The sequence below is a fragment of the Peromyscus eremicus genome, chromosome 2, assembly GCF_949786415.1.
Source record: "Peromyscus eremicus chromosome 2, PerEre_H2_v1, whole genome shotgun sequence".
In the NCBI taxonomy this organism is placed as follows: Eukaryota; Metazoa; Chordata; class Mammalia; order Rodentia; family Cricetidae; genus Peromyscus; species Peromyscus eremicus.
The window spans coordinates 33,942,549-33,966,502 of NC_081417.1; the positions used below are offsets into that span (position 1 = coordinate 33,942,549).

The 23,954-nt window shown below is 43.6% G+C and overlaps 1 protein-coding gene and 1 long non-coding RNA gene across 4 annotated transcripts in view; one reads left to right on the forward strand and one right to left on the reverse strand.

Annotated features, from left to right (window-relative positions):
* Nucleotides 1-3,252: 3,252 nt before the first annotated feature.
* On the reverse strand, nucleotides 3,253-13,928 carry LOC131904591 (uncharacterized). Its single transcript, XR_009377768.1, has 3 exons — nucleotides 13,733-13,928; nucleotides 11,967-12,019; nucleotides 3,253-3,601 (listed from the first exon to the last, which is right to left on the reverse strand). It is a non-coding gene; the product is annotated as an uncharacterized LOC131904591 (long non-coding RNA).
* A 1,984-nt stretch (nucleotides 13,929-15,912) lies between these two features.
* Ube2w (ubiquitin conjugating enzyme E2 W) overlaps nucleotides 15,913-23,954 on the forward strand; it is a 50,761-nt gene continuing 42,719 nt past the window's right edge. Inside the window, exon 1 of one of the 3 annotated variants that reach the window (XM_059253984.1) lies at nucleotides 15,913-16,045. In XM_059253984.1, coding sequence (XP_059109967.1) covers nucleotides 15,944-16,045 — 102 coding nt within the window. In that variant the 5' untranslated portion in view covers nucleotides 15,913-15,943. Of the gene's footprint in view, nucleotides 16,046-20,802; nucleotides 20,922-23,954 lie in introns of those variants that run through there. The other 2 variants (XM_059253986.1, XM_059253985.1) reach the window with 2 other exon arrangements.

Genomic DNA, 23,954 nt, shown 5'->3' on the forward strand with positions numbered 1-23,954 from the left:
AGCGTCCTTTGGGCATATGCCCAGGAGTGGTATAGCTGGATCATATGGTAGATCTATTTTTAGTATTTGAAGAATCTCCACACTGATTTCCATAGTGACTGCACCAATCTACACCCCCGCCAACCTTGGCTAAGCTTTCCCATCCCCACACACCCTCCCCAGCATTCGCTGTCATGGATTCACTTGATGATAGCTCTTCTGACGGGTGGAATGGAATCTCAAAGCAGTTTGACTTTGTGCTCCCCTGAAGGCTTAGCCTATTGAGTACCTTTAAAATACTTATTCGTCATTTGTGTTTTCTTGAGAGCTCTCTGGATAGTTCCATGGTCCATTCTTTAAAATTAGATTTATTTGGTTTTATGTGTCTGAGTTTTGCCTGCGTGCATGTTTGTGCACCACAGGCATGCATGCTGCCCTCTGGCCACAGAAAAAAGGCTGGATCCCCTGGAACCAGAGTTCTAGACGGCCATGAGCTGCCGTGTGGGTGTTAGGAACTGTACAAACTGATGTTTGTGCAGGGTGAGAGATTCGGATTTCATTTCGTTCTTCCTCATACAGGTAGCCAGGCTTACCAGCACCATTTACTGAAGATGTCTTTTCTTCGATGTGTATTTTTGGTACCTTTGTCAAAATTCAGGTGGCTGTAGCTGAATGGCCCCATATTTGGGTCCTTTTTCCATTTTTTGTTTCTTTGAGACAGGGTTTCTCTGCATAACAGCCCTAGCTGTCCTGGAACTCACTCTGTAGAGCAGGCTGGCCTTGAACTCACAGATATCTGCCTGCTTCTGCCTCCCAAGTGCTGGGATTAAAGGCTTGTGCCACCACCGCCCAGCATGGGTCCTCTTTTCTATTCCATTTATCTGCGTGTGTTTTGTGCCAGCGCCGTGCTGTTTTTATTACAGAGTAATATCTGTAGAATAACTTTAATCCAGTACGGTGATACCTCCAGTGGTAGTCTTTTTGTTCAGGATTGCTTTGGTCATCTGGGGTTATGCTTCAATATGAATTAATTTTTTTCCTGTTTTTGTGAAGAACATCACTAGAATTTTTGTTTTGAATTGCACTGAATTGTAGCTTGCTTACAGTAAGACAGTCATCTTGCAATATTTATTTTTCTAACCCATGACCATAGGAGATCTGTCTTAATTTCTTTTGTGTCTTAAACTTTTCCTTCTAGAGACTTTTCACATCTATTTTAGGAGCAGTCCCAAGTATATTGTTTGTTCTTGAGGCTTCTGTGAATGAGATTGTTTCCCTGAATTTTTTTCTCAGCTTGTCATTGGTATATGGGAAGACTGTATATGATTTTGTGTGATGAGTTTGCTGAAATTAACTGCTGCTTTGCTGGATGTGGTCGTCAGTTCCGAGAGTCTTCTGGTGCATATTTACAACCTCTTACGTCTAGACTCATACCACCTACATACAATCCTTTAGCTTCTTCCTTTACTACTTGTATCCATTTTATTTGCTTCTCTTGTCCATTGCTCTGGCTAAGACTTCTAGTACTGTATTGGATGAGAATGGGGAAAGTGAACAGTTGTGTCTATTTCTGATTTTGAGTTTTTTCTTATTTAATATAATGATGGCTATTCATTTGTTGTATATAGTCTTTCTTCCTCTTCTGTTTATTTATTCTTTCTTTCTTTTGTTTTTGTTTTGTTTGAGACAAGGTCTCTCTATTTAGTCTTGGCTGTCCTGGAACTCACTATGTGGACCAGGCTGGCCTTGAACTCACAGATATCTTCCTGCCTCTGCCTCTCAAGTACTTGGATTAAAGGTGTGCACCCCAGCCCATATGTAGTCTTTCTTTCTTTTGAAACATTTATTTTTAAAAATGATTTATTTTTATTTTATTTGCATTGGTATTTTGCCTGCATGTATATCTGTATGAGAGTTTCAGATATTGGAGTTATACACAGTTGTGAGCTGACATGTGGTTGCTAGGAATTGAACCCAGTACCTTTGGAAGAGCAGACAGTGCTCTCAACCACTGAGCCATCTCTCCAGACCTATATAGCTTTTCTTATGTTGAGATATGTTCCTCCTAGTCTGAGTTCTTTGGGACTTTTAAAAAAGACTTACTTATTTGTATTTGATGTGAACCAGTGTCTTGCCTGCATGGGTGTCTGTTCACTGTGTGTCTGCACTGCTCACAAAAGCCAGCAGAGGGCATCAGATCCCCTAGAGCAGGAGTTTGAGATCTTGTGAGCTTCCATGTGGGCGTTGGGAATCAAAGCCAGATCCTCTGCTTTTGATAACTGAAGTGTCTTTCCGGTCTCCTTCTTCAGGGTCTTATCAGGCTTGGGAGGCTAGTGCCTTTGAAGGTCTCACGCAGGCTCAAGCATGGCAAACACGGCACTGGCACACCTCGCCCTTCCCTTCCCTCTGCCTTGCTAACATAGATTACATCCCTAAATCTAGCCGCCAAGGTCTATTCCCTTATTTGGCCCCTTCCTCCTCCTCAGGCTGACTACCAAGGTACAGCTATCAAAATGCTGAAGTCCAGATATCAAAAGCCCCCTTTTGGCTGCCCTGTAAACATACCTAGTCAAAACAAACCGACTCATCCTAACACCCGCTTTTCCTTTTACCTTTATAAACCGACACTTGCCTAAGGGTCAAGTCTGTCTCCTCTCTATCCAGAGGCAGTGCTTTGTCCCTCTGGGGTAAATACACCTTCCCCCTCTTTCTTGCCCCCCCCCCCCATCGCCATCCCGTCTTTGATTCTGGGGCAAATAAATCCCCTTTGTACTGCAAACTTCATCTTGGTGTGTCCTGTGCTCACAAGTTCGAAGACGATCAGCTCCTACCATAAACAATAAGGACTAGCAATGAGCTGTGTTATTCCCACGACCCACCAGGCAGCTTCCGTGGAAACAAGGTCTTTGGATTCATGGGGAGTGTGGTTGCAAAGCTGAACCCTAAAGGAACTGGCAGAAGGGCCTGACAGCGCCGTGTTTGCCAAGCTCAGATCTCCTAGAGTCCTTCAGCCTTTACCCTCCGAACCATTTCCCTGGCCCATCCTTTGGTTTGTATCAACAAATTTTACTTGGGAATTTTCATGGTGAACGACTTACTGTTTTTATTTGTTTTTGAGACAGAGTCCAGGATAGCTTGGAACTTGCTATTCAAATAGTCCCCCCCCCCACCCCCAGCTGAGGGCCGAACCCAGGGCCTTGTGCTTGCTAGGCAAGCACTCTACCACTGAGCTAAATCCCCAACCCCCTAAATAGTCACTTTTTAAACTGGGAATAGTTACATACATTTGCAATCTCAGTATTTGGGAGGCTAGGGGAGGATTTCCAGAAGTTTGAGGTGTCCTGAGTGTAAGCACAGCGGCTTGGATGGAAAGGGATTCTGGCAATCGGGAGGCAAGGAACACCACAGGTCACAGTAAGCATAGCAGCTCCCAGCCCTGCTCCACGGAAAGGTTTCCCCAATGTAACAGCTCTGCTCTGGCAGGGGAGGGTTTCCCCAGCCAAGTTGTTACAGTTCTGCTCAGGTCTCTCCCAGTGTAACAACTCCTCTCTGTTAGGGGAAGCTTTCGCCAGTGAAAGTGTTACAGTTCAGCTCCACTCAGCTCCGCCCAGGCTCTCTGCTCCTGCAAGGCAAAAGAAAGTCTCATCTAAACCTTATTCAAGAGATTTACTGGGAAGGCAGAGTCCAGCTCTGCCACGGTGGAAAAAGGATAGCAGTACAGGGTTTATATAGGGGTTCTTAGGGGCGGAGTTTTTTCCAGGGAGAAGATTTTCAGGGTGGGAATTGGTCAGATTTCAGGCCTTGAGCTCAGATTGGCTAGATCTCGTGCAGGGATTGGTTGGTTTTCTGCTCAGGGATTGGTTGGTTTTCTGCTTATTTGTCAAGGGCAGATTTGGTTCTGGTTTCAGGGCCAAAGTGTGTTTCTTTCACTGGCCCTTTTAGCCTTTTGGCTCTAATTTCAAGGCCAGGGCATATTTCTTCCGCTGGCTCTGATTCTAGGGCCAAAGTGTGTTTCTTTGGTACTGGTTTCAGGGTCAGGGTGTATTTCTTTGGTTCTGGGTTTAGGGCTAAAGTGTTTCTTTCAATGGCTCTGGTTTCAGGGCAAGGGTGTTTCTTTCACTGGCTCTGGTCTTGGGGCCAGGGTGGGTTTCTTTCACTGGCTCTGGTCTTGGGGTCACAGGGTGGGTTTCTTTCACTGGCTCTGGTCTTGGGGTCGGGGTGGGTTTCTTTGGCTGGCCTCATTACACTCTACTGAATTGTATAGCAGGTGCCAGGACCGATGAACTACATAATTGAGACTCAGTTGGGGGAGACAAAAAACATTACATAAAATTTAAAAATAAAACTTTAAACAGTCATGTGAGCCAGAGCAGATAAACTGAATGGAGAAGACTGCAGTCACACAGTACCCTTGGAGGACATGCTCCTGATGACCAAAAGACCTTCCACAAAGCCCCACCTCCCAAAGATTTGATCACTTCCTAATAAAACCATACTATAGAACAAGTTTCCTATTCTGGTGGACCTTGGCTGACCCTCAGATAATTTCTAAGCAACAGCATGGGTTACTGATAAAATCAGACATATGTGTTGGCAGGTTTTGTGTGCGCGTGCGTGTGGAGTACCTGTAGAGTTCTTGTTTGGTGGAGCACCTCCTCAGTCCACTTCTTTTAGAACCATGGAATCTAGGGCTCTGTTCGTTCTGTGCGAGTGCTCTCCCACTGAGTCTCTAGGTCCCACCCACTATTTCTAATACTGTGGTGCAGCAGTGGCAGCATACTCTAGCCCCTAAGTTCAGTCCTGGTCCAGGTCTAGTTGAATCATGAATTTTAAGAACCTCAGACCCATTATCATCTGTTGAATGTTACTCTCAACCTGAGGGTCTAGGATATATATATAAAATTACAGCTTCTTCCATTCCTGATTCCATGCTGTTTATTCATTCATTCATTCATTTATGCATTCTGGGGATCAGATTGAAGGTCTGGCACATTTTGGGCAAGTTATGTATGACTCAACTAAATCCCAAGTCTCCGATTCCTTTTTTTGGCGGGGGGGGGGGGGGGGGGAGGGGGGGGGACGACACGGACGGTTTCGAGATAGGTTTCTCTGTGTAGTTTTGGTGCCTGTCCTGGATCTCGATCTGTAGACCAGGCTGGCCTTGAACTCACGGAGATCTGCCTGGCTCTGCATCCCGAATGCTGGATTTAAAGGCATGCGCCACCACCGCCCGGCTTCTGATTCCATTCTGATTGGTCTGTCTTTCTTTTTTCTGTTGTTTTTGAGACAGTGTCTCACATATTCCAGGCAAACCCTGAAGTCACTCTGTAGCCAAGGATGATCTTGAACTTTTGATCTTCTTACAGTCTACCTCCCAGGAGTTCCACCTCTGACTTGGCATTCGCCACACAGTCCTGATTCTAATTCATTTCCTTCACCAATAATGGTGTATACATGGAATATCTGTCTGAACTGGGCCCAAATACACAATAAGGCTAAAAATGTTTCTATAGAACTGTCAACAACCTAATCAGTTCTGGTTCAAATATATCTTGAAAAAAAAAAAAAAGATGTGCCTGGTTACATCTGTGACCACTAACCAGAGGTTCTAATCATTCTCTCTACCTCCATAAGGCCACCCCATGGGGATTCTCCCCAAGTCAAGATTATGGAAATTATGACGTAAACAGCATGGTTTGCTTGTGAAATGTACCCAGGCTCATGTGTTTAAGCCCTTGATCACAGTTGGTGGCATTGTTTTGAGAGACTGGATCATTGAGGAGGTGGGGCTTAGCTGGAGAAAGTGAGTGTTGGGGCCTAGAAGGTCATAGGTCATATGCTTCCACACTACAGAGTCACTATAACTCCCTTTAATGATGGACTCTAGCTCGACTATGAACTTTTCCTGTCTTAAGTTGTTTTTTTCTCAGGTATTAGGTCACAACAACAAGAATAAGCTATATTCAGCTTACGCTGGGATCATTGAGACATGATCCTATCACAAGCCATACAGCAGCTAGATTTCTCATTTGGCCACATGTTGTTGAAATTTCTTTGTTCACTATTTTTCTTCAAAAACTACCAGCTATGCTTATGTGTTTAATGGCACACTTACAACCCCAGTCTCCAACATTTCCTTTCTAATGGCTTTTTAATCTGTGTTTTTTTAGAACACTATCCAGTCTGTGTTGAAATCTCTATTGCTCCAAAAATACCTTTGCCTTTCTTTTGCTTGAATTAGGATCCAAGTAAGGTTAACATTTTGAATCTGTTTACTATGCCTCTTAAGTATCCTTTAATCTATGTGGTCTTTTTTTCCATCCTCCTCCTTTATGACATTTATGGAAGAAACTGGGTCATTTGTCTTGATGAATTTCCTATAATCTGACTTTGGCCATTCACAGCCTCATGCTATGATTTAATAAGTTCCTCTATTATGCACCTTTCTCATCCTGTATTTCCCATAAACACTGATCATGAGACATAAAATCTTGATTAGATTCTTTTAGCTGTAGCACATCCTGTTTAACCTTCTCTTGTACTGTCTTCAGAAGGCACATAATATCCGGCTGTCTTGCTTTAACTGATGTAACACTGATCAATATGTTCATGTGTATCAGCATGATTCACTCATCACAGTTGGCCCTCAGTATCTGCAGAAGGTGCAGCATGCTTCCAGAACTGTCTTGCAAATAATAGAACCTGCAGATGCTTTAGACCCCCAGATACAATGACTTATTTACATAGGACCTATACATATCTTCCCATATACTATAGAACAGCTCCACATTATGTAATGTCATGTAAATGCTGTGTAAACGGTTGTTACACATCTCTACACATTTAGACGCAATCATTATAGGCCTGATGACACAGTAGAGGAATGAGTTGTGGTACAATGGTGGGTATAGCAGAAAAAAGGGAAGGAAGTGACTAGGGAACAATTTTGAACTTTTTGTTTTGGTTGAGACGGGGTCTCATCATGTAGCTCTGACTCACCTTGAATTTGCTTTGTAGAGTAGCCTGACCTTGAATTGGAGGCGATTGTCCTGCCTCAGCCTCCTGCCTCACACCTGGTATTATAGATGTAAGCCACCAAATGTGGCAGATGGAATACTTAGATAAGGAAAGGCATTAATCTGGATAGCTATGAAGAAATATGCAACACTCCATTTTACAGTGAAGAAATCTGAACCCAGAGAACAGTCTGACAAACTGTACATCTACTACCATTACTGGGGGATGCAGGCTGAGATTCAGTAGCCAGGCTCAATAAAATAACTAAGCTCTCCCTTAGCTGGGTGTGAAAACACACACCTGTAATTCTGGCACTTAGGAGGTAGAGGTAGGGGGGTTCAGGAACTCAAGGCCAGTTTCCTCTCCGCAGTGAACCAAGTCAACCTGGGCTGAGACCATATCTCAGAAAACAAACAAGTAAACAAACCAAAACAACGCCAACACACAAATAACAACAAACACAAAATGAAAAACAGTTAATAGTCCCTTTAAAATAATTTTGAAGGAGGCAGCAGTCCCTGACTTCCTGGCTCAGGTCATTCTCCTGCTTCAGCCTCCCAAGTGGCTCATACTACAGCTGCACACCTCTGTGGCTTCTCTTCCCTCCCTCCCCTCCCCTCGTCACTCTCCTCTCCTTCCTTCCCTTTCTCTTCTCTCTCCCAGGTTTTGCTGTGTAGTGCAAGCCGACCTTAACCTCTGAAGTGGTTGGTGAATTTGAATGCTGAGATCATAGGAATACACTACCACTACACCTTTTCTCTTTTTATAACCAATTTACTGAGCAATAATTTATATATCATAAACACTCACCATTTGTGTATAGTTCAGTACTTTTTAGTAAGCTTCTCCACTTGGGTAAACAACCATGAGCACAATCTCATTTTATAGTATTTCCATTGCCTCAACCATGGTGGTGGTGGTGCATGCCTTTAATCCCAGCCAGCACTTGGGAGGCAGAGGCAAGCAGATCTCTGAGTTCGAGGCCAGCCTGGTCTACAGAGCAAGTTCTGGGATAGCCAGGGCTACACAGAGAAACACTGTCTCAAAAAACAAACAAAAGAATATTTCCATTGCCTCGACAAGAAAACATCCAGGGTTAGGGAGATGGCTCAGCATTTAATTCTATTTCATTTATCCTCTTATTTATATATTTTTAAACTTCATTATTAAGAAAAACTTATAGGACTAGAGGGCACAGTAGTTAAAAGCATTTGCTGCTTTTTCAGAGGATCTGAGTTCAATTCCCAGCACCCAGTTGACAACTCACAATGGCTGGAATTCCAGTTCCAGAGCATCTAATGTTCTCTTCTGGCCTTGGCAGGTACTGCATGCATGGGCTGCAGATATACATTTGTGCAAATACAATACAATACAATACAATAAACAAAATTTTTAAAAATCACAAATAGAACAAACATCACACGCCAAAATTAACTGAGATTGCTCAGTGGTTAGAGCACTTACCACACAAGCCTGGGGACTGGTGTTCGGATCTGCAGAACTCACATAAATGTGTGGTATAATTCCAGCCTTGGAAGGCAGAGAAGAGAGATCCCAGAGCAGGCTGCCTAGCTAAACTACCTAGCTCTGGTTTTGATGGAGAGACTCTGTCTCAATGAATACAGTAGTGATCAAGGGTGATTCCTGATAGCAACCTCAGGTGTTCACATGTACATGTACACATACACATACACACCCCACCATGTGCCTACAGTCAAGCAAATATGCATATATACACATGCATAACACACACACACACACACACACACACACACACACACACACACACGCAAGAAAAAAATCAAAATATTTCTAAAATGATTAGTAAGTAGCCATTGACCTACAATCGCCAAAGACCCTTGCTCCCCCCGTCTCTGAACACTCCTAGACTCCCCTGCAATCCAACTAAAGCATCTGGTCCACCCAGAGCATACCAGTACTCCGTCCCAGCAGTGAGCAGTATCTGCCATGAATAGTTAGCACCATCAGTTTCGGGTTACTCTTGGGAAGGATCCGGGCAAGCACTCATTTCTTGGGTACCAACCCACAGCTTTTCACACATCCTGTGTGGTCCTCACCAGTCTATGCATTGTAAGCCTAGTTGGTAGAACCTATAGGCCAATCTACTGGAAAGACATTAGGTCCCCTGGGGGGTGCCTTTGAAGGGTAGTAGGTCTTTGCTTTCCATTTTATTAATTATCATTATTATTATTTATTTAAGTTTGTTTGGGCCTGTGACTCCTTTCTATCTTCTTAGTCCCCCAGCTGCCATGAAGTGAACAGACCCCCTCTTCTGTGAGCTTCCACTATGACCAACTTGCTTCCATAGTTTCAAAGCGACAGGTCCCAGTGCTCATGAAATGAAACCTGAAAAGGTGAGCCAAAGCAAGCCTTCCTACCTTTTATTTGTCTTTTTCCCCCCTACTCAACATTTACACATTTTTAAATTTTATTTCACAGGCATTGGTGTTTTGCCTGCATGTATGTCTGTGTGAGGGTGTCAGATCCTCTAGAACTGGAGTTACTGACAGCTGTGATCTGCCATATGGGTGCTGGGAATTGAATCCAAGTTTTCTGGAAGATCAGCTAGTATTCTTCACCACTGAGCCATTTCTCCAACCCAGCCTTCCCACCTTTTTAGTTACTGAGATATTATGCCCCAGTGACACAAAGATAGTACCACAAGAAAACATGCAAACTAGAAAAACCAAACAAGCATGGAATTGTCTACATAAGATAAATCATTGATGGGTAAGAGGTTGGAACAGAATCCATCTTTGGAATGTGTTCTTTTTAAATTTACTCTTTTATTTTTGTGATGGAATCTGTCTGTCTGTCTATCAGCTGTCAATATCTGTCTATATATCATCTATTATATCATCTATCTATCTTGCTTTAAAGCATCAGGTTTAAAAGCATTGACATGATAGGTGTAGGTCAATACGGCCAGCTCAAGTCAAAGTGTTGTGATCTTGAGCTTTACACACTTTTGCTCACGAACACCGATAACATCAGGTAATGAGACATTTTACAGGTATGTGCATTTTTTTCTGTGTAGTGGGTCCATGGTTTCCATTGTTCTATCTATCTATCTATCTATCTATCTATCTATCTATCTATCTATCTATCTATCTATCTATTTATCTATTTATAGTTTCTTGTTTGTTCGTTTGTTTACTTGGTTTGTTTTTTTGAGACAGGGTTACAATGAGTTCCTGGAACTCATTGTATAGACAAGGCTGGTCTTGAACTCAGCGATCCACTTGCCCCTTCCTCCTGAATGCTGAAATTAAAGGTATGGGCCACCACCACCTGGCTGATTATTATTTTTAAAAGTGTCAAATATTTGGTGCATGTGTGATGCATGTGCATGATGTGCGTGTATGGGGTGTGTGTGTGTGTGTGTGTGTGTGTGTGTGTGTGTGTATAATGTATGTATGTATGTGTGTGGGCACCAGTGTAGAAGTCAGAGGACAACTTACAGGAGCCAGTTTTTCCCTTCCACCATGTGTGTCCTGAGGATCTAACATAGGTCATCGGGATTGGCAGCAAGTGCCCCTCACCAGCCACTTTACTTGCCCTCATGAGACTTTTAAAACATTTCTCTAGTATTTAATATTATTATTTAGACTGTAATTACATTATTTCCCCTCTTCTACTTCCCCCCTACAATCCCTCCTATGTACCCTTTTTGCCATCATTCAAACTCATGGCTTGTTTTTCTTTGTTGTTGGTGGTGTCTGTGTGTGTATTTCTAAACATATAAAAACAACCTGCTTAGTCTGTATGATGTTACTTGTATGTATGATTTCAGGGCTGACTATTTGGTATTGGATAAACAAGACTATTTCTCCAGCTCTCAGCACTCCTTAATTGCTGTAGTTCTTTGTCTAGGGTTGAGGCCTGTCCCCTTTCCTGCTCATGAGCATGTCTGTTGGTGTCATACTTATGCAGGTCATGTTTAGGAAGCCATATCGATGAGACTTCGTGGTTGCAGCTTCTCTGACATGGAGACACAGTCTCGCTGCAAATTTCCTGACCTTCTGCTCTTGCAATCTTTCCACCCTCTCTCCAGCAAAGATCCCTGGCTCTTAGGTGAGGGAGTGCTGTTGTAGATGTTTCAGTTCGGGCTAGGCTGTACAACTCTGCATTTTGATTGGTTGTGCTTTTCTGTAATAGTCTTTGTCTGTTGCAAAGATTATTAGTTTCCTTGATGATGGGCAAGGAGTTCACTTATCTGTGGGTATGAGGATAAATATCTACTTCATTTGATTCCCTTAAACACACAATATAAATGCTTTATTTAACAGCTGCAGCTGCAGGTCATCCCGTGGGCCAAGTGGTGGATATCCAGGACCTAGAAGTAAGGGTCACACAGCTACCAAGCACATCACCCTCTCCCACGTGGCCTTTCATGTTGCTGATTATAGGGGACTGGTATCATTCATAAAGTCCACGTATACCTGCAGGCACTGCCCCTGTGAACTGGCGCTTTGGCTCCCCTAGCTAGCTTGATGGGGTACACGGGACTTGTGTCCATGATGGCAGCATTCTAATGGGAGCTCCACATTTGATTTTTTTTTTTTTTTTTTTTTTTTTTGTGGCTGGAGAGACAGTCGTGGGTGCTGGGAACCGAACTCTTATATTTTTGGTTGTGAGCCTAGCCTTTAATGGCTGAGCCATCTCTCCAGCCCCACATTTGATTTTTAAAGAGGTTAATAGAAAAAAATTGAAACCACATCCTTTTCAAATAATCTCTGAGAGCATATCTGAAGAAATCTAGGAGAGAAATAAGCAAAGATTATGCATGAGGGCTAAGGGAAAAGAATGAAGTCCAGATAGTCCTTATTTTGTACCAACTACTAAGTTTTGTATTTTATGATACTGTGAAAATAATGCATATGCAGTAGAAACTGAAGTTTGAATTTTGGCCATTTCCTTGAACTAGTGCTGGCTGTTAATATACTTACCTATGATGGTGCTGGAGCTGCAGGGAACCATTAAAACTCCAGGTATGTAATTTCTGCATAAATAACAAGGAAGCCAAGTTAATTCCTTAATGTATTTACAAATGTGACTTAAAGCTCAAAATGACAGTATTCCAATTTTGTCTTAGAGTGTTTGGTTATTGTATTTGTTTTTTGCAATGCTGAGGCTAGAACCCCACGTCTTGAGGATGCCAGGCAAGACTACCCCATCACTGAACTACGCTCCTTGTCCCTTAGAATGGTATTTAAAATCATTTAAAATTTCAATTGGTAAAAGCCAGGCAGTGGTGGCACATGCCTTTAATCCCAGCACTTGGGAGGCAGAGGTAGGCGGACCTCAGTGAGTTCAAGGCCAGCCTGCTCTATAAAGTGAGTTCCAGGACAGAAAAAAAAAAAAAAAAAAAAAAAAAAAAGGAAAGAAAAGAAAAGAAAGAAAAAAGCAAATTCTCATTTAATGCCTTTTCTAAGCTCTAATAAGTGAGCTGTTTGCTGTTGAATGCCTCCACTTCTCTGGTGTGAGATCAGCCATGAACGGCTCCATGGAGACAGACTCCAAATAGAAGACCCTGGCCTCTGCTCTGCCTCCTCATACTCCAGTAAGCAACGCCTCAGCAGACTGCTTCTGACATTCCAGTCCAGTGAATCACTAGACCAAGAACATCCATAAACTCCATTGCATTATAAAAATTGCAGCAACGACCCAGTGGTCTTCTATGGCTCCTCAATATTACCAGAGGGGTTCATATTTCCTCCCGACAATTGAGGTTTTGCACCGGCTAGCTCAGCCCCATTATCTCAGGTTTCCCGTGCCCTTGGAAGGGGAGACTTCAGACACCGGGCCCCCTGTTATAATCTCCTGTTTTCTGACAAGAGTTGAGAGTGGGAGAGTTCAGGAGATGCGGAAGAATTGCCAAACTACCCCTACTTGTCAGCTGATAGTCATTTCTACTTGATGTGGAAATTAAAAACTGAATACCATTATTAAATCTTATATAAATAACAATTCCCCTTTTTGTTGTTTTGATTTTGGTTTTCCGAGACAGGGTTTCTCTGTGTAACCCTGGCTGTCCTGGAGCTTGCTGTGTAGACCAGGCTGGCCTCAAGCTCATCAAGATCTGCCTGCCTCTGCCTCCTGAGTGCTGGGATTAAAGGCTCATACCACCTCCTGCTGGGCTAAATAACAATTCCTTAATATCCACTCTATTTTCACTTTGCTTCAATTGTCTCAAAGACATCTTTTACAATGTGTTTGAATCACTATCCAGGTGGAATTAACATACTGCATTTAGTACTACTTAATGTTTTATTGCAAATATTGCTTTTCAAAAGATTCTGTGACTGACTTCTTTATTTCCGAGCCATTTTCCAATGTGGTTGCGTCAATTCCAATCCTGTAGTTAGAGATTCACTTCCTCTTTCCCTTTTGGTATTACCAGACATTTTGTTGCCTATCTACTAACAAGCTACATTCTGAGAAGAAATATGAGCATCTCCATCAAATAATGGGCAGTCAAGAGTTTTAGAAAACACTTTATACTCACTGAAGATAATAATATGCCTCTACGCTGCCTGAAAGCCACATTTTTGGCTCCCAAGTATGTCAGGAACATCCTATTACATACTTTTGGCTTTTGTTTTGCTTTTAGTGCTAGTAGATCAAATCGGGGTCTCCTTCATGTTAGCCACAGGCTTTCCCAATGAACTATACATCCCAGCGCTCTAGTATGTATTAATGAAAGAATACAGACCATAGGTAATTGTTAGCTGCTTAGAATTTCCTGGGATGTCACTAATACTGATTTTTTTTTTCCTCCTGTGAAGATCCTTTGAACACATGTGAGGCTGAGAACAGATGCTAGTTCTACTGTAGGCAACACCAAAATTCCTATAACCACTTTTCCCCCTTCTGAGTATCTTGCCTGGCAGGCTATTTGCTCCGATGAGGTCACAATGCTTTGTTTGTGGAGTGCTCCCCCTCCCCCAAATACAGGGTTTCTCTATGTAGCCCTGGCACTGGCTCCGTAGACCAGGCTGGCTTTGAACTTATAGATCTGCCTGCCTCTGCCTTCCGAGTGCTGGGATTATAGGCGTGTGCCACCACCACCTGGGTGTGGAGTCATCTCTTATCTACATCTTTAGGAAGAATCAGCTTTTAAACCAAATGAACGTTAGCTGGTAAATTACGACCTGCAGCCGGGCGGTGGTGGCACACGCCTTTAATCCCAGCACTCGGGAGGCAGAGCCAGGCGGATCTCTGTGAGTTGGAGGCCAGCCTGGGCTACCAAGTGAGTTCCAGGAAAGGCGCAAAGCTACACAGAGAAACCCTGTCTCAAAAAACCAAAACCAAAACCAAAAAACAAAACAAAACAAAACAAAACAAAACAAAAAAAATTATGACCTGCAATCATAGGGACAAAGATCTCTGGAAAGAATAGTGGACAACCTTTCAACTTACCTCTTTGACTGGGCTCTGTGGGCTTTATTCCATGTTGTAATGGCGGCAACACAACTGAACTGATGCCCAAGGTGCTTGGCCGATTCTTGATTTCCAAGTCACACAAACTCCAAGATCACATTTTACATAGGAAGGGAAGAAAACTATTTCTGGCAATAGAGTGAAGTCTTAGAGAGGGAAGAATACCAAAAAAGGTTTCCTCTGTGGTGAAGATAAACTGTGTTGAATATTATGCCATAGAATAACTGGCATATTTTAAAGATCTTTTCCTTTTTTGAACGCATTTCCTTACGGATGTTCCCAGAGAACATCGTGATCTATCTTAAGTGTGAAGAATGATATTCTACATTGCCATTATATTTATATCGTAGAGAAATGTCTACAAAAGAAGGCAAGTCAATAAAAATAAAGATTTAAACTTTTTTTTTTTTTAAGATTTAAACTTTTATTCGGGTAAAGCAAAAACCTTCTACTCAACATGTCAGCCTTTTAGAGATTCTTTTAGAGATAGGACACGAGGTGCAAGCTTTTGCCTTCCATTTTCCTCTTATAAACCAAATGACATCTTCGGTTCCGGAAGAGCTTTAAAAATGTGACTTCTGATAAACGTTGGCAGAACTGGTGCATTCCTAGAATAAATTCTGTATGCTCAGCGTTTCCTGCCCCAACTCATTCATAGGTCGGCTGATCATGAAACTGCCCACCACAGAATAGGCTGAAGAGGGATGCAGGCATGGCGCAAGGTTTAAGAGTATTAGGACGTGAGCTACTACCCTGAGAATTCGTGACTAGAGTCAATCGCTAATCAAAGTTAACAACTACTACGATACACATGGAGTTTACGATTGAGAGGCTTCGGTAAGGGAGCTAGAAAATCGCACACAAAAGAAAACATTATTCTTTCCCCTTCCCTTCCCAGCACGTTTCAACACTAAAAATACAGTTGCTCTTGCCTTTAAGATGACAATGTTGCCCTGCTCTCAGTTTTCATTCCGTCCTATAAGGAAACGTGTGACTCTCTGCTCTCCACCCTCCCTCCCCCCCAAAATTAGGAAATGCCTCCCGGGCCTGCGAAGACGAGAAAGCATCCCCAGGCGAAGTTTTATCTGTCTAGGAAGGCGTGAAAACGCGGTAGGTGTAGAAAAGACATGAGAAGGGGGATTAACAAAAAAAAAAAACCGAAACAAAACAAAAAACAAACTATAAACCTTACACCTGTAGCTGGGATTTGAGACAAAAAAAAAAAAAAAAGCCAAACAAACCCAAAAAAGAACCCCAAACCCGCGGATCCAGACAGCTTCGTGACCGGGGCGTACTGCTGCGGATCGAACCCAAGCAGCGCCTCGGCCAGCACCTAGGGTGGGCCAGCGTGTAAACTGGCTTGGATGCGAGGTACCCAGGGCGCCCCGCCCCGCCCCGCCCCGCCCCGCCCCCGGTCGCCCGCGCGCCAGCCAATGGGACGCGCGGGCCCCTTCCCATCGGCGACTCCACCCCCGTGCCCGGGATGTTGGGCCCCCGCGGCGTGACGCGAGCACGGCGGCTCCGCCCCCTGCGTCTCTGGCCTCGCTGGCCTTGGGGGGATGGTTTCATCATGGCGTCAATGCAGGTGAGCGGAGCTGCTGCTGCAGCGGGGCGGGCGTGGGGGCCGCCGAGACGGGGCGAGCGTCGGCGCGGGGGCGGCGTCCGGGGCCGCGGGGCCCGGCTCCGGGCGGCCTTCCCTGACCTCGGGGCGTCGGGGAACACTGGTCGGCGAGCGGAGCGGGGGTGTCGGCCGGTGGCCGCGGACCGTCGCGGCCGCGAAGTTGTGGCATAAAGGCGGCCGAGGGGAAGAAAGGGCGAAGTTCGGCGTGCGCTCTGCGGTGGGGGCTCCGCTCCGCGCCCTCGCGCGAGGACGGCCGCTGCTTGGCTCCCCGGCCACCGGGGAGATGCTCGCCTCCTCCCCCTCCCCCTGCGGTCCCCGGCAGGGTGGAAACAGCTGTGCCCGCCGCCGTCGCCCGCGGTCCCGGCGGCCGGATAGGGGCAGAGCGTGGGGCAAGCCGGGGAGCGCCTCGCCGAGGACGGCCGCTTGCCCACGGCGCTCCGCGGTCTCTGCCCGGCCTCCCACGCGCAGCCTCGGATCGCCCGGCCCCTGCTTGCTCTTCTTCGATCTTCATCCCGTGCCCCGTGGGTGCCTCCTCCTGTCAGCCCGCACTCCGGGGCATTCCCCGGCAGCCCACGTCTCCTTCGAAGCCGCCCTTCGCCTGTGTCCCCAGCGTCCTGTGCCACCCAGGGTGCGAGCTCGTGGGCCCGCTCCTCGGCCTCGGGAGAAACTCGCTCTCTTAATATATATATTTTTTTCCTTACGATGCCCCACCCTTGCGGACTCGGTAAGGCCGTGGCTCCTTTGCCCTTCTTCCCCAGACCTTCTTAGTTTGGTAGAAGGCTCCTGTTAACCCGTGTTTTATCAATCTGACTTGACGGTGGTTTTCTTGCCTTCCAACTTAATGTACTCCTTTTATCCCCCTTCCAAATCCAAGGGGAAAAAAAAATTTTTTTCAGGCAAAGATGGCAACCACAATTGTAGTTTCTAGAGATTGCATTATCTATAGCTGGCGTTTAATTTACAGATAGGGCTAGCGGTGTTAAAGCACATAGAAGAGAGGGCAGAACTCTTGTAGAGTGTCAGCGGAATGCCTTTTGGAGTTTGAACATCCTCTTGAGTAAAGAGAGAAACCACATTTTCCTTAGAAGAATTTTTGGCTTTTGTTTCTAGAAGAATAAGCAAGATCTCATTGTTGGCGCTTCTCTGTGCTGGAAATGTTTTTCATTCTTGCGCATTTTTTCCATCTTTGACTGTGTCTTTCAACCTGCTTTCCCTGCAACACTCTGTTTGCATTTGCGTGTCCCTTTGGCCTCTCCTGCAGAACAATAAAACTGCAAGGAGCGTTTCTAGTTGAAGAGTGTCACGAAATGGTGCAGCAGAAACAAGAACAATTTCAGGAAACGTTATACTTTGCACTCTCCCCAGAGACGTTAGAGAAGTTTCGTCATTTGAGGCCAAAAAAGGAACTGTGGAGCACCAGTTGGACAGCAGATGGGCTATATGATTGCTTTAACATTTTTATCTGTATTAAGACATTGTTAGGACCTCTCGAAGATGATCTGTCTTAAGATAGAAGCATTATTTAAGACTAAAAATAAAGATTAAAATCCACCACACTTGTGGTTGTGTTTGGCTTTGGCAGGAGAGCTGTTTAGCTTTTACACTTCAAGTATTTGGAAAAAGCAGGTTTGTTTCCAAGAGAGATTGATATTTTTGGTGTTTACTCCGTGCCTTCAACAGTGGGGAAAATGCTTTTTATGCCTGTTCTGTGCTTCAACCACAACCTTAGACTCTAGTGCACCAGGCTTTCATTCCTTTGTCTTCTGATTAACATGGGGAACTGACCCTTTCTGTTTTAATTAAACTTAAAGCTTGACCTTTGTATGTATTTCAAAGTATCTGATACTTTTTTAGGGAACTAGCATTTTGATGAAGATTTATTTTTATTGTGTGTGTTGTGTGTCTCTGTGTGGGTGTGTGCATGTGAATGCAGGTGCCTGTGTAGGCCCTGATCTACTAGGGCTGGAGTTATAATAGGGGCATGTGAGCTTCCTGACATGGGTGCTGGGAACCAAACCAGGGTCCTCTGCAAGGGTAGTTCTTGCTCTTGTTTTTTTTGTTTTGTTTTGTTTTTTCTGGTTTTTCGAGACAGGGTTTCTCTGTGTAGCTTTGCACCCTTCCTGGAACTCACTTGGTAGCCCAGGCTGGCCTCGAACTCACAGAGATCCGCCTGGCTCTGCCTCCCGAGTGCTGGGATTAAAGGCGTGCGCCACCACCGCCCGGCTAGTTCTTGCTCTTAACCACTGAGCCGTCTATCCAGCTCCATAGCAGACTCTTTGAAGGACACTTTGGTGTGGTTTTTATTTCTGTATGTTTTCGAAAGGTTTATTTTCTGACCACTTGACAGCAAAAGTTACCTCTTTTCAAAGTAACTTAAACATAACACTATAACTAAATGATCAAATGTATTCATTAACTCAGCAAGTATTTTTAGATAAGATTAGATTTCCATATCTTACTACAGGGGTATTATTATTGCTGAAGAAGAGATTACTTAAGCTGCAATCAAAGCTGTTTTTTAAAAACATGCCACACTGTGCAGTGTAATGTGGGATTTGATCACTTGATAGCAGTGAAATAATTTTTATATACAATAAAATCAAGTTAGGTCAGCCCTTTAGTTTCTTACTAGAGCATATAAATTTAAAGCTGAGGTTGTAATTGCTTTTATTTTTTATTTTATATTATTTATTTATTTATTTATTTATTTATTTATTTATTTATTTTGGTTTTTTGAGACAGGGTTTCCCTGTGTAGCTTTGCGCCTTTCCTGGAACTCACTTGGTAGCCCAGGCTGGCCTTGAACTCACCGAGATCTGCCTGGCTCCACCTCCCGAGTGCTGGGATTAAAGGCGTGCGCCACCACCACCCGGCTATTTTTTATTTTTGTTTGTTTTTTGTTTTGTTTCGCTCATTCTGTAGACAAAGCTGGATTCAGGGATCCGCCTGCCTCTGCCTCCCAAGCACGGGGATTAAAGGTGTGTGCCGCCGTTGCCCAGCTTGCTTGTGTGTGTACCCCATTTCAGGTGTGTAGCCCAGGCTGACATCTAATTTGAGATCTTCCTGCCTGGGTCTCCTGAGTGCTAGGATTACAAGTGTGTCCCACTATGCCTGGCTTGGCTGACATCTACTCTGTCAGTGCTTCTCAACTTTCTTTCATACACAAAAGTAGTTTTTGATAGTATACTAAGGTAGATGATGTTGTTGGAATCTGGAAGCACCTAGCCAGGGAGCTGTGCCAACCATCAGGGAGGTGCCCATGTTGTGGGGAAGCTGCTGTTGCTAGGGTTCATCAATATACAGCTCCCTGTGGTGCATTTCACACTTTGATGCATTCTTTCCTATTTTGCTTCTTCTCTTCCTACTAGTTCTTTTCAAAATAAAGTCAGAAATCACCAAGTAAGATTATAAGATAATATTTTAAGATAACTTTTTCTTTAAAAAAATTTTTTTAGATATATTTTTATGTGTATGGGTGTTTTCCTGGCATGCATATCTGTATACCACATGCATGCCCAATGCCTAAAGAGTCCAGAAGAGGGCATTAGATCCCCTGAAACTGGAGTTATAATGTGAGCTACCATGTGAGTACTGGGACTGGATCCTGGGTCCTCTGGAAGAGTAACAAGTACTCTTAACTGCGGAGTCTGAGCCTTCTCTCCAGACCTAAGAGCTCCTGGTTTGTTTTTTTTAAGGGTTTTAGAGACAGTTTTTCTGTATAGGAGCCCTTGCTTCCCTGGATCTCGCTCTGTAGACCAGGCTGGCCTTGAACTCACAGAGCCTGCCTCTGCCTCCCGAGTGCTGGGATTAAAGGCGTGCTCCAGCCCTGTCAGGTGAAATACTTAGGCTTTCATACATATTTTCCAAATTTAGTATTTAGCCATTTTGTTCAGATTCCTTTTAAAATAGAAGTTTTAAATTTTACTTCATTGATGCTGGCCATGGTGGAACAAACCTTTAATCTCAGCACTTGGGAGGTAGGGCAGGCAGATCTCTGTGAGTACTAGGCCAGTCTGGTCTACAGAGTGAGTTCCAGGACAGCCAGGGCTACATAGTGTGAGACCATGTCTCAACAACAACTTTTTTTTTTTTTTAACCTGATTAGGACAAAGTGACTGAGTGGGTAGGGCAATGAACTACTAAAATCTGTATGTTTTCCTGATTTGACCCCTTTTATGTGTCTAATCTTAGGAATTTAGCACATAATAGCTGATGTTTGTCTACTCTAAATAATGTAATTGCAAGAAATGGTTATTCTTGTGGACACCCTTCTTTTCTCTCCCTGTGGGCCCCCCCCCACTTTTTTTTTTTTTTCTTTTTGTGACAGGGTCTTACCATGCAGCCATGGCTGTCTTGGAACTGGTTATGTAGAGCAGAGCTCACAGATCTTTCTGCCTCTACTTACCACGTGCTGGAATGAAGGGTGTGCACCAGCACCTGCAGCCCTGCGTTTTCACCATCTCTCACTGAGTTGGGTCTTATCTTGGATTTTCCCAGCACTTTGTTCAAGTTATTGGCTATAGTGATTCAGAGAGGTAGCATATGGGCTCTTGTCCTACTAGTCTGGTTGCCTTGACAGTTAGTGCTACCTTCTTATTTGTCGATGTCATAATTAAGGTTTTAGCATAATCAGAAATTGGAAAATTGTCATCTTGGATCCTGAAGCTTATTGGCTATCGGGGAACTTGAATTCTGAGTCTGAAGTTTGCTGGATTCTTTAGTAATAGGGTAGCCAGAGGTATCAGAGTAAGTGCCAAGGGACTAGGGAATCTGCATAGTGTAGAACTGAGGGTGTTCTGTGTAAATGACAAACATAAGTGGTCAAAAGCATAAAGTGATGGTATGTGCCTTTTATTTTTGCATTCTATCACATAGGTTTTATGGAATCTCTTCTTTATTTGTCTTGGAAGTATATGGATTTTTAACCCTTCAAGCTCCCTTCCCCAATGATTCCATGAAAGCAGGAAAAAGTACTTTTCTCTTTTAAATATGGTCAAAGCTTGTGAGTACAATAAAGATTGGTCTATCACTTGCCACTTCAAGAAGCATTCATGAATAGCAAATTCTGCTTTGGTTAATTCTACTTCAAGAAAATCTGTTAATCAGTTTATTAGTGGCAAGTTGGTTGACTAGCACACAGGAACACTTTAAAATTTAGATTCACATTATATAGTCCAGAAGGTTGTTCATTTTTGTGTATATGTTTGTAAAAACTTTTTCTAAGTACCTTTATATTTTTTTCATCTGGATTCTTAACTGCAGTTTTGTAAAAGTCAGGTAACTTTATTATGACTTTTCAGTTTCTGTAAGCTACTTATTTGGGGAAGTGGGAAATTTGGGAAATTATATAGTAACTAAGTAATTAGTGAAACAGATTGGAAACCAAGTTCTGAAATGTAGTGATGCTGTGTTGTTCGAATCTTAGATGATCTTTTAATAAAAAACCCAGAGCCAGATATCAGGATGAAAGCTGAAAGATCAGAGAAGCAGAACAGCCAGCCACTAGTTTTTTTTTTTTTTTTTTTTTTGGTTTTTCGAGACAGGGTTTCTCTGTGTAGCTTTGCGCCTTTCCTGGAACTCACTTGGTAGCCCAGGCTGGCCTCGAACTCACAGAGATCCACCTGGCTCTGCCTCCCGAGTGCTGGGATTAAAGGCGTGCACCACCACCACCACCACCGCCCGGCCCAGCCACTAGTTCTTATCTACGAAATCCTCAGCCTAAAGAGAGTGAGTTCCTATTTCCTCACACCTTATATACCTTTCTCTGCCCTGCTGTATTACTTCCTGGGATTAAAGGTGTGTGTGTGCCTCCCAAGCAAAGGCATGAGATCTCAAGTGCTGGGATTAAAGGTGTGTGCCACCACTGCCTGACCTCTATGTCTAATTTAGTGGCTGGCTCTGTCCTCAGATCCTCAGGCAAGTTTATTGGGGGTACACAGTATATCACCACACTGCTGTACATTAATAGGTAATGAAGATTTTTTTGAAGTTTGGCATTGTTGGGAAGTTATTGGGATGATTCATTAGCTTTTCAGTCAAGAATTAAGCAGATGAGCTAGGAATTCACTACTCAGTGGTAGCACATTTGCCTAGTGTACTTGATGGTCCCTGTTCTATCCTCAGTGTTCAAGAGAAGAAGAAACAAGTACTTATCAGTGCATTGATTTATAACCTCTGTCGCTAAGAAATTGAGAGGTAGCTGGTGTGGTAGTATACATTTTTAATCCCCAGCACCCAGGAGACAGAGACAGGCAGATCTCTGTGGGTTCTGGTCTACGTAGCCAGTTCCAGGACAGCTAGGGCTACATGGTGAGACCCTGTCTCAAGAAGGGGTGGTGGTGGGGGGAGGAAATATTCCTTAAAAATTCTTAATAAAATTAATTTATGGATCAAATTACATGTACATTATCTGTGTACTGAGAAAATTATGATGGTTTTACTGTTTAAAGACACTTCTTTATCAAGGAGAATTAAAAGTGTGATCTGGCATCTTTCAGATGATGCACTTTTGTTTAGTATTTACCTAAACTGAACACTTGCTTGATGGCGTCCGTTACATCGCTCTGTAATTGGTATCTGCTAATGGCTAATAGCAGCAAAAGACTTGTTTGTGTTTTTTGGGTGTTTTAAAAGTTTCCTCACTTGATAGTTTTGAGTATAGGTTTTTGATCGCAAAAAAATACTGCATGCCTCTGAGATACTAGGAGTAAAGACCATGGGCTCTGGAATCAGAGGCTCTAGAATGGAGTGCTATCTTACTATCTGAGAACCCTACTACACAAACAGCAGTAGGCAGTGTAGTGGTTAAGACACAGAGTAGAAGAGGTAAACATGTATATATAAAAGTGCTTTTGTTTTACTTGGAGATGGGATCTCCTAATCATGTAGCCCAGAGTGGCTGCAAATTTGTAATCCTCCAAGTGCTGGGATTACAGGCATGTACCATTACACCCAGCTATAAAATTGCTTTTTTGAATTCTCTTCCCCAAACATGTTTCTTCCTTGTTGATACTTGCCAACTTCTTTATTTGTGAACTAGGGACTTTAGATTGATCCCACCCCATCATTAGACCCTCCACGAATTATGTCGTTTCTACCTGCAGAAGAGATCCAGAACTGGAACTGTCTCCTCTTCTACATTACATCATCATCATCCCTTTCTGGATTTCATATTAGCAGTTTCACTGATGGTTTCCTGCCTCGTTCTTGGACCCTTACAGTCTTCTTGCCAACCCATTAGACTCAGCAAAAGGCAGATGGCCACTTCAGTCTTCCTTATTTTGTTCAGACTGATAGAACTGATGAGGCAGTGGTTCTCAACCTGTGAGATGTGACCCCTTTGAGGGGGGTTTGCATATCAGATGTTTACATTATGATTGATAACAGTTTCGAAATTACAGTTATGTAGTAGCAACAAAATAATCTTGTAGTTGTGGTCACCATGACTGTATTAACAGGTTGCAGCATTAGGAAGGTTGAGAACCATGCCTTGACCTCTCCCAGATACTCAGGTTCCTATCATGTGGTGGTTCCTTGCTGTTCCCACCTCAGCCCTTTGCTCCCTTCCCCCCTCAGACCTTTAGACGCATTTCTTCAGTGAGACTTTCTCTGACTACCCAGTACAAATAGCATTCCAACCCCACACTAATAATTCTCACATTGCTAAGTCCCTCAGGATTATGATTTTATTGGAAATCAATTAGCTCATCATTTCCTCCTCATGCAGTTGGATGGCTGGTATAGAGGAGGCCCTCTGTAAATGTTGAATGAACGAATGAGCACAGCATCTAGAATCCAGTCAACTGGATTTGATTCTAGTTTTGCGTTTTAATAGCTATATAATATTTTTCCACTAAGCATAAAATAGGGATGA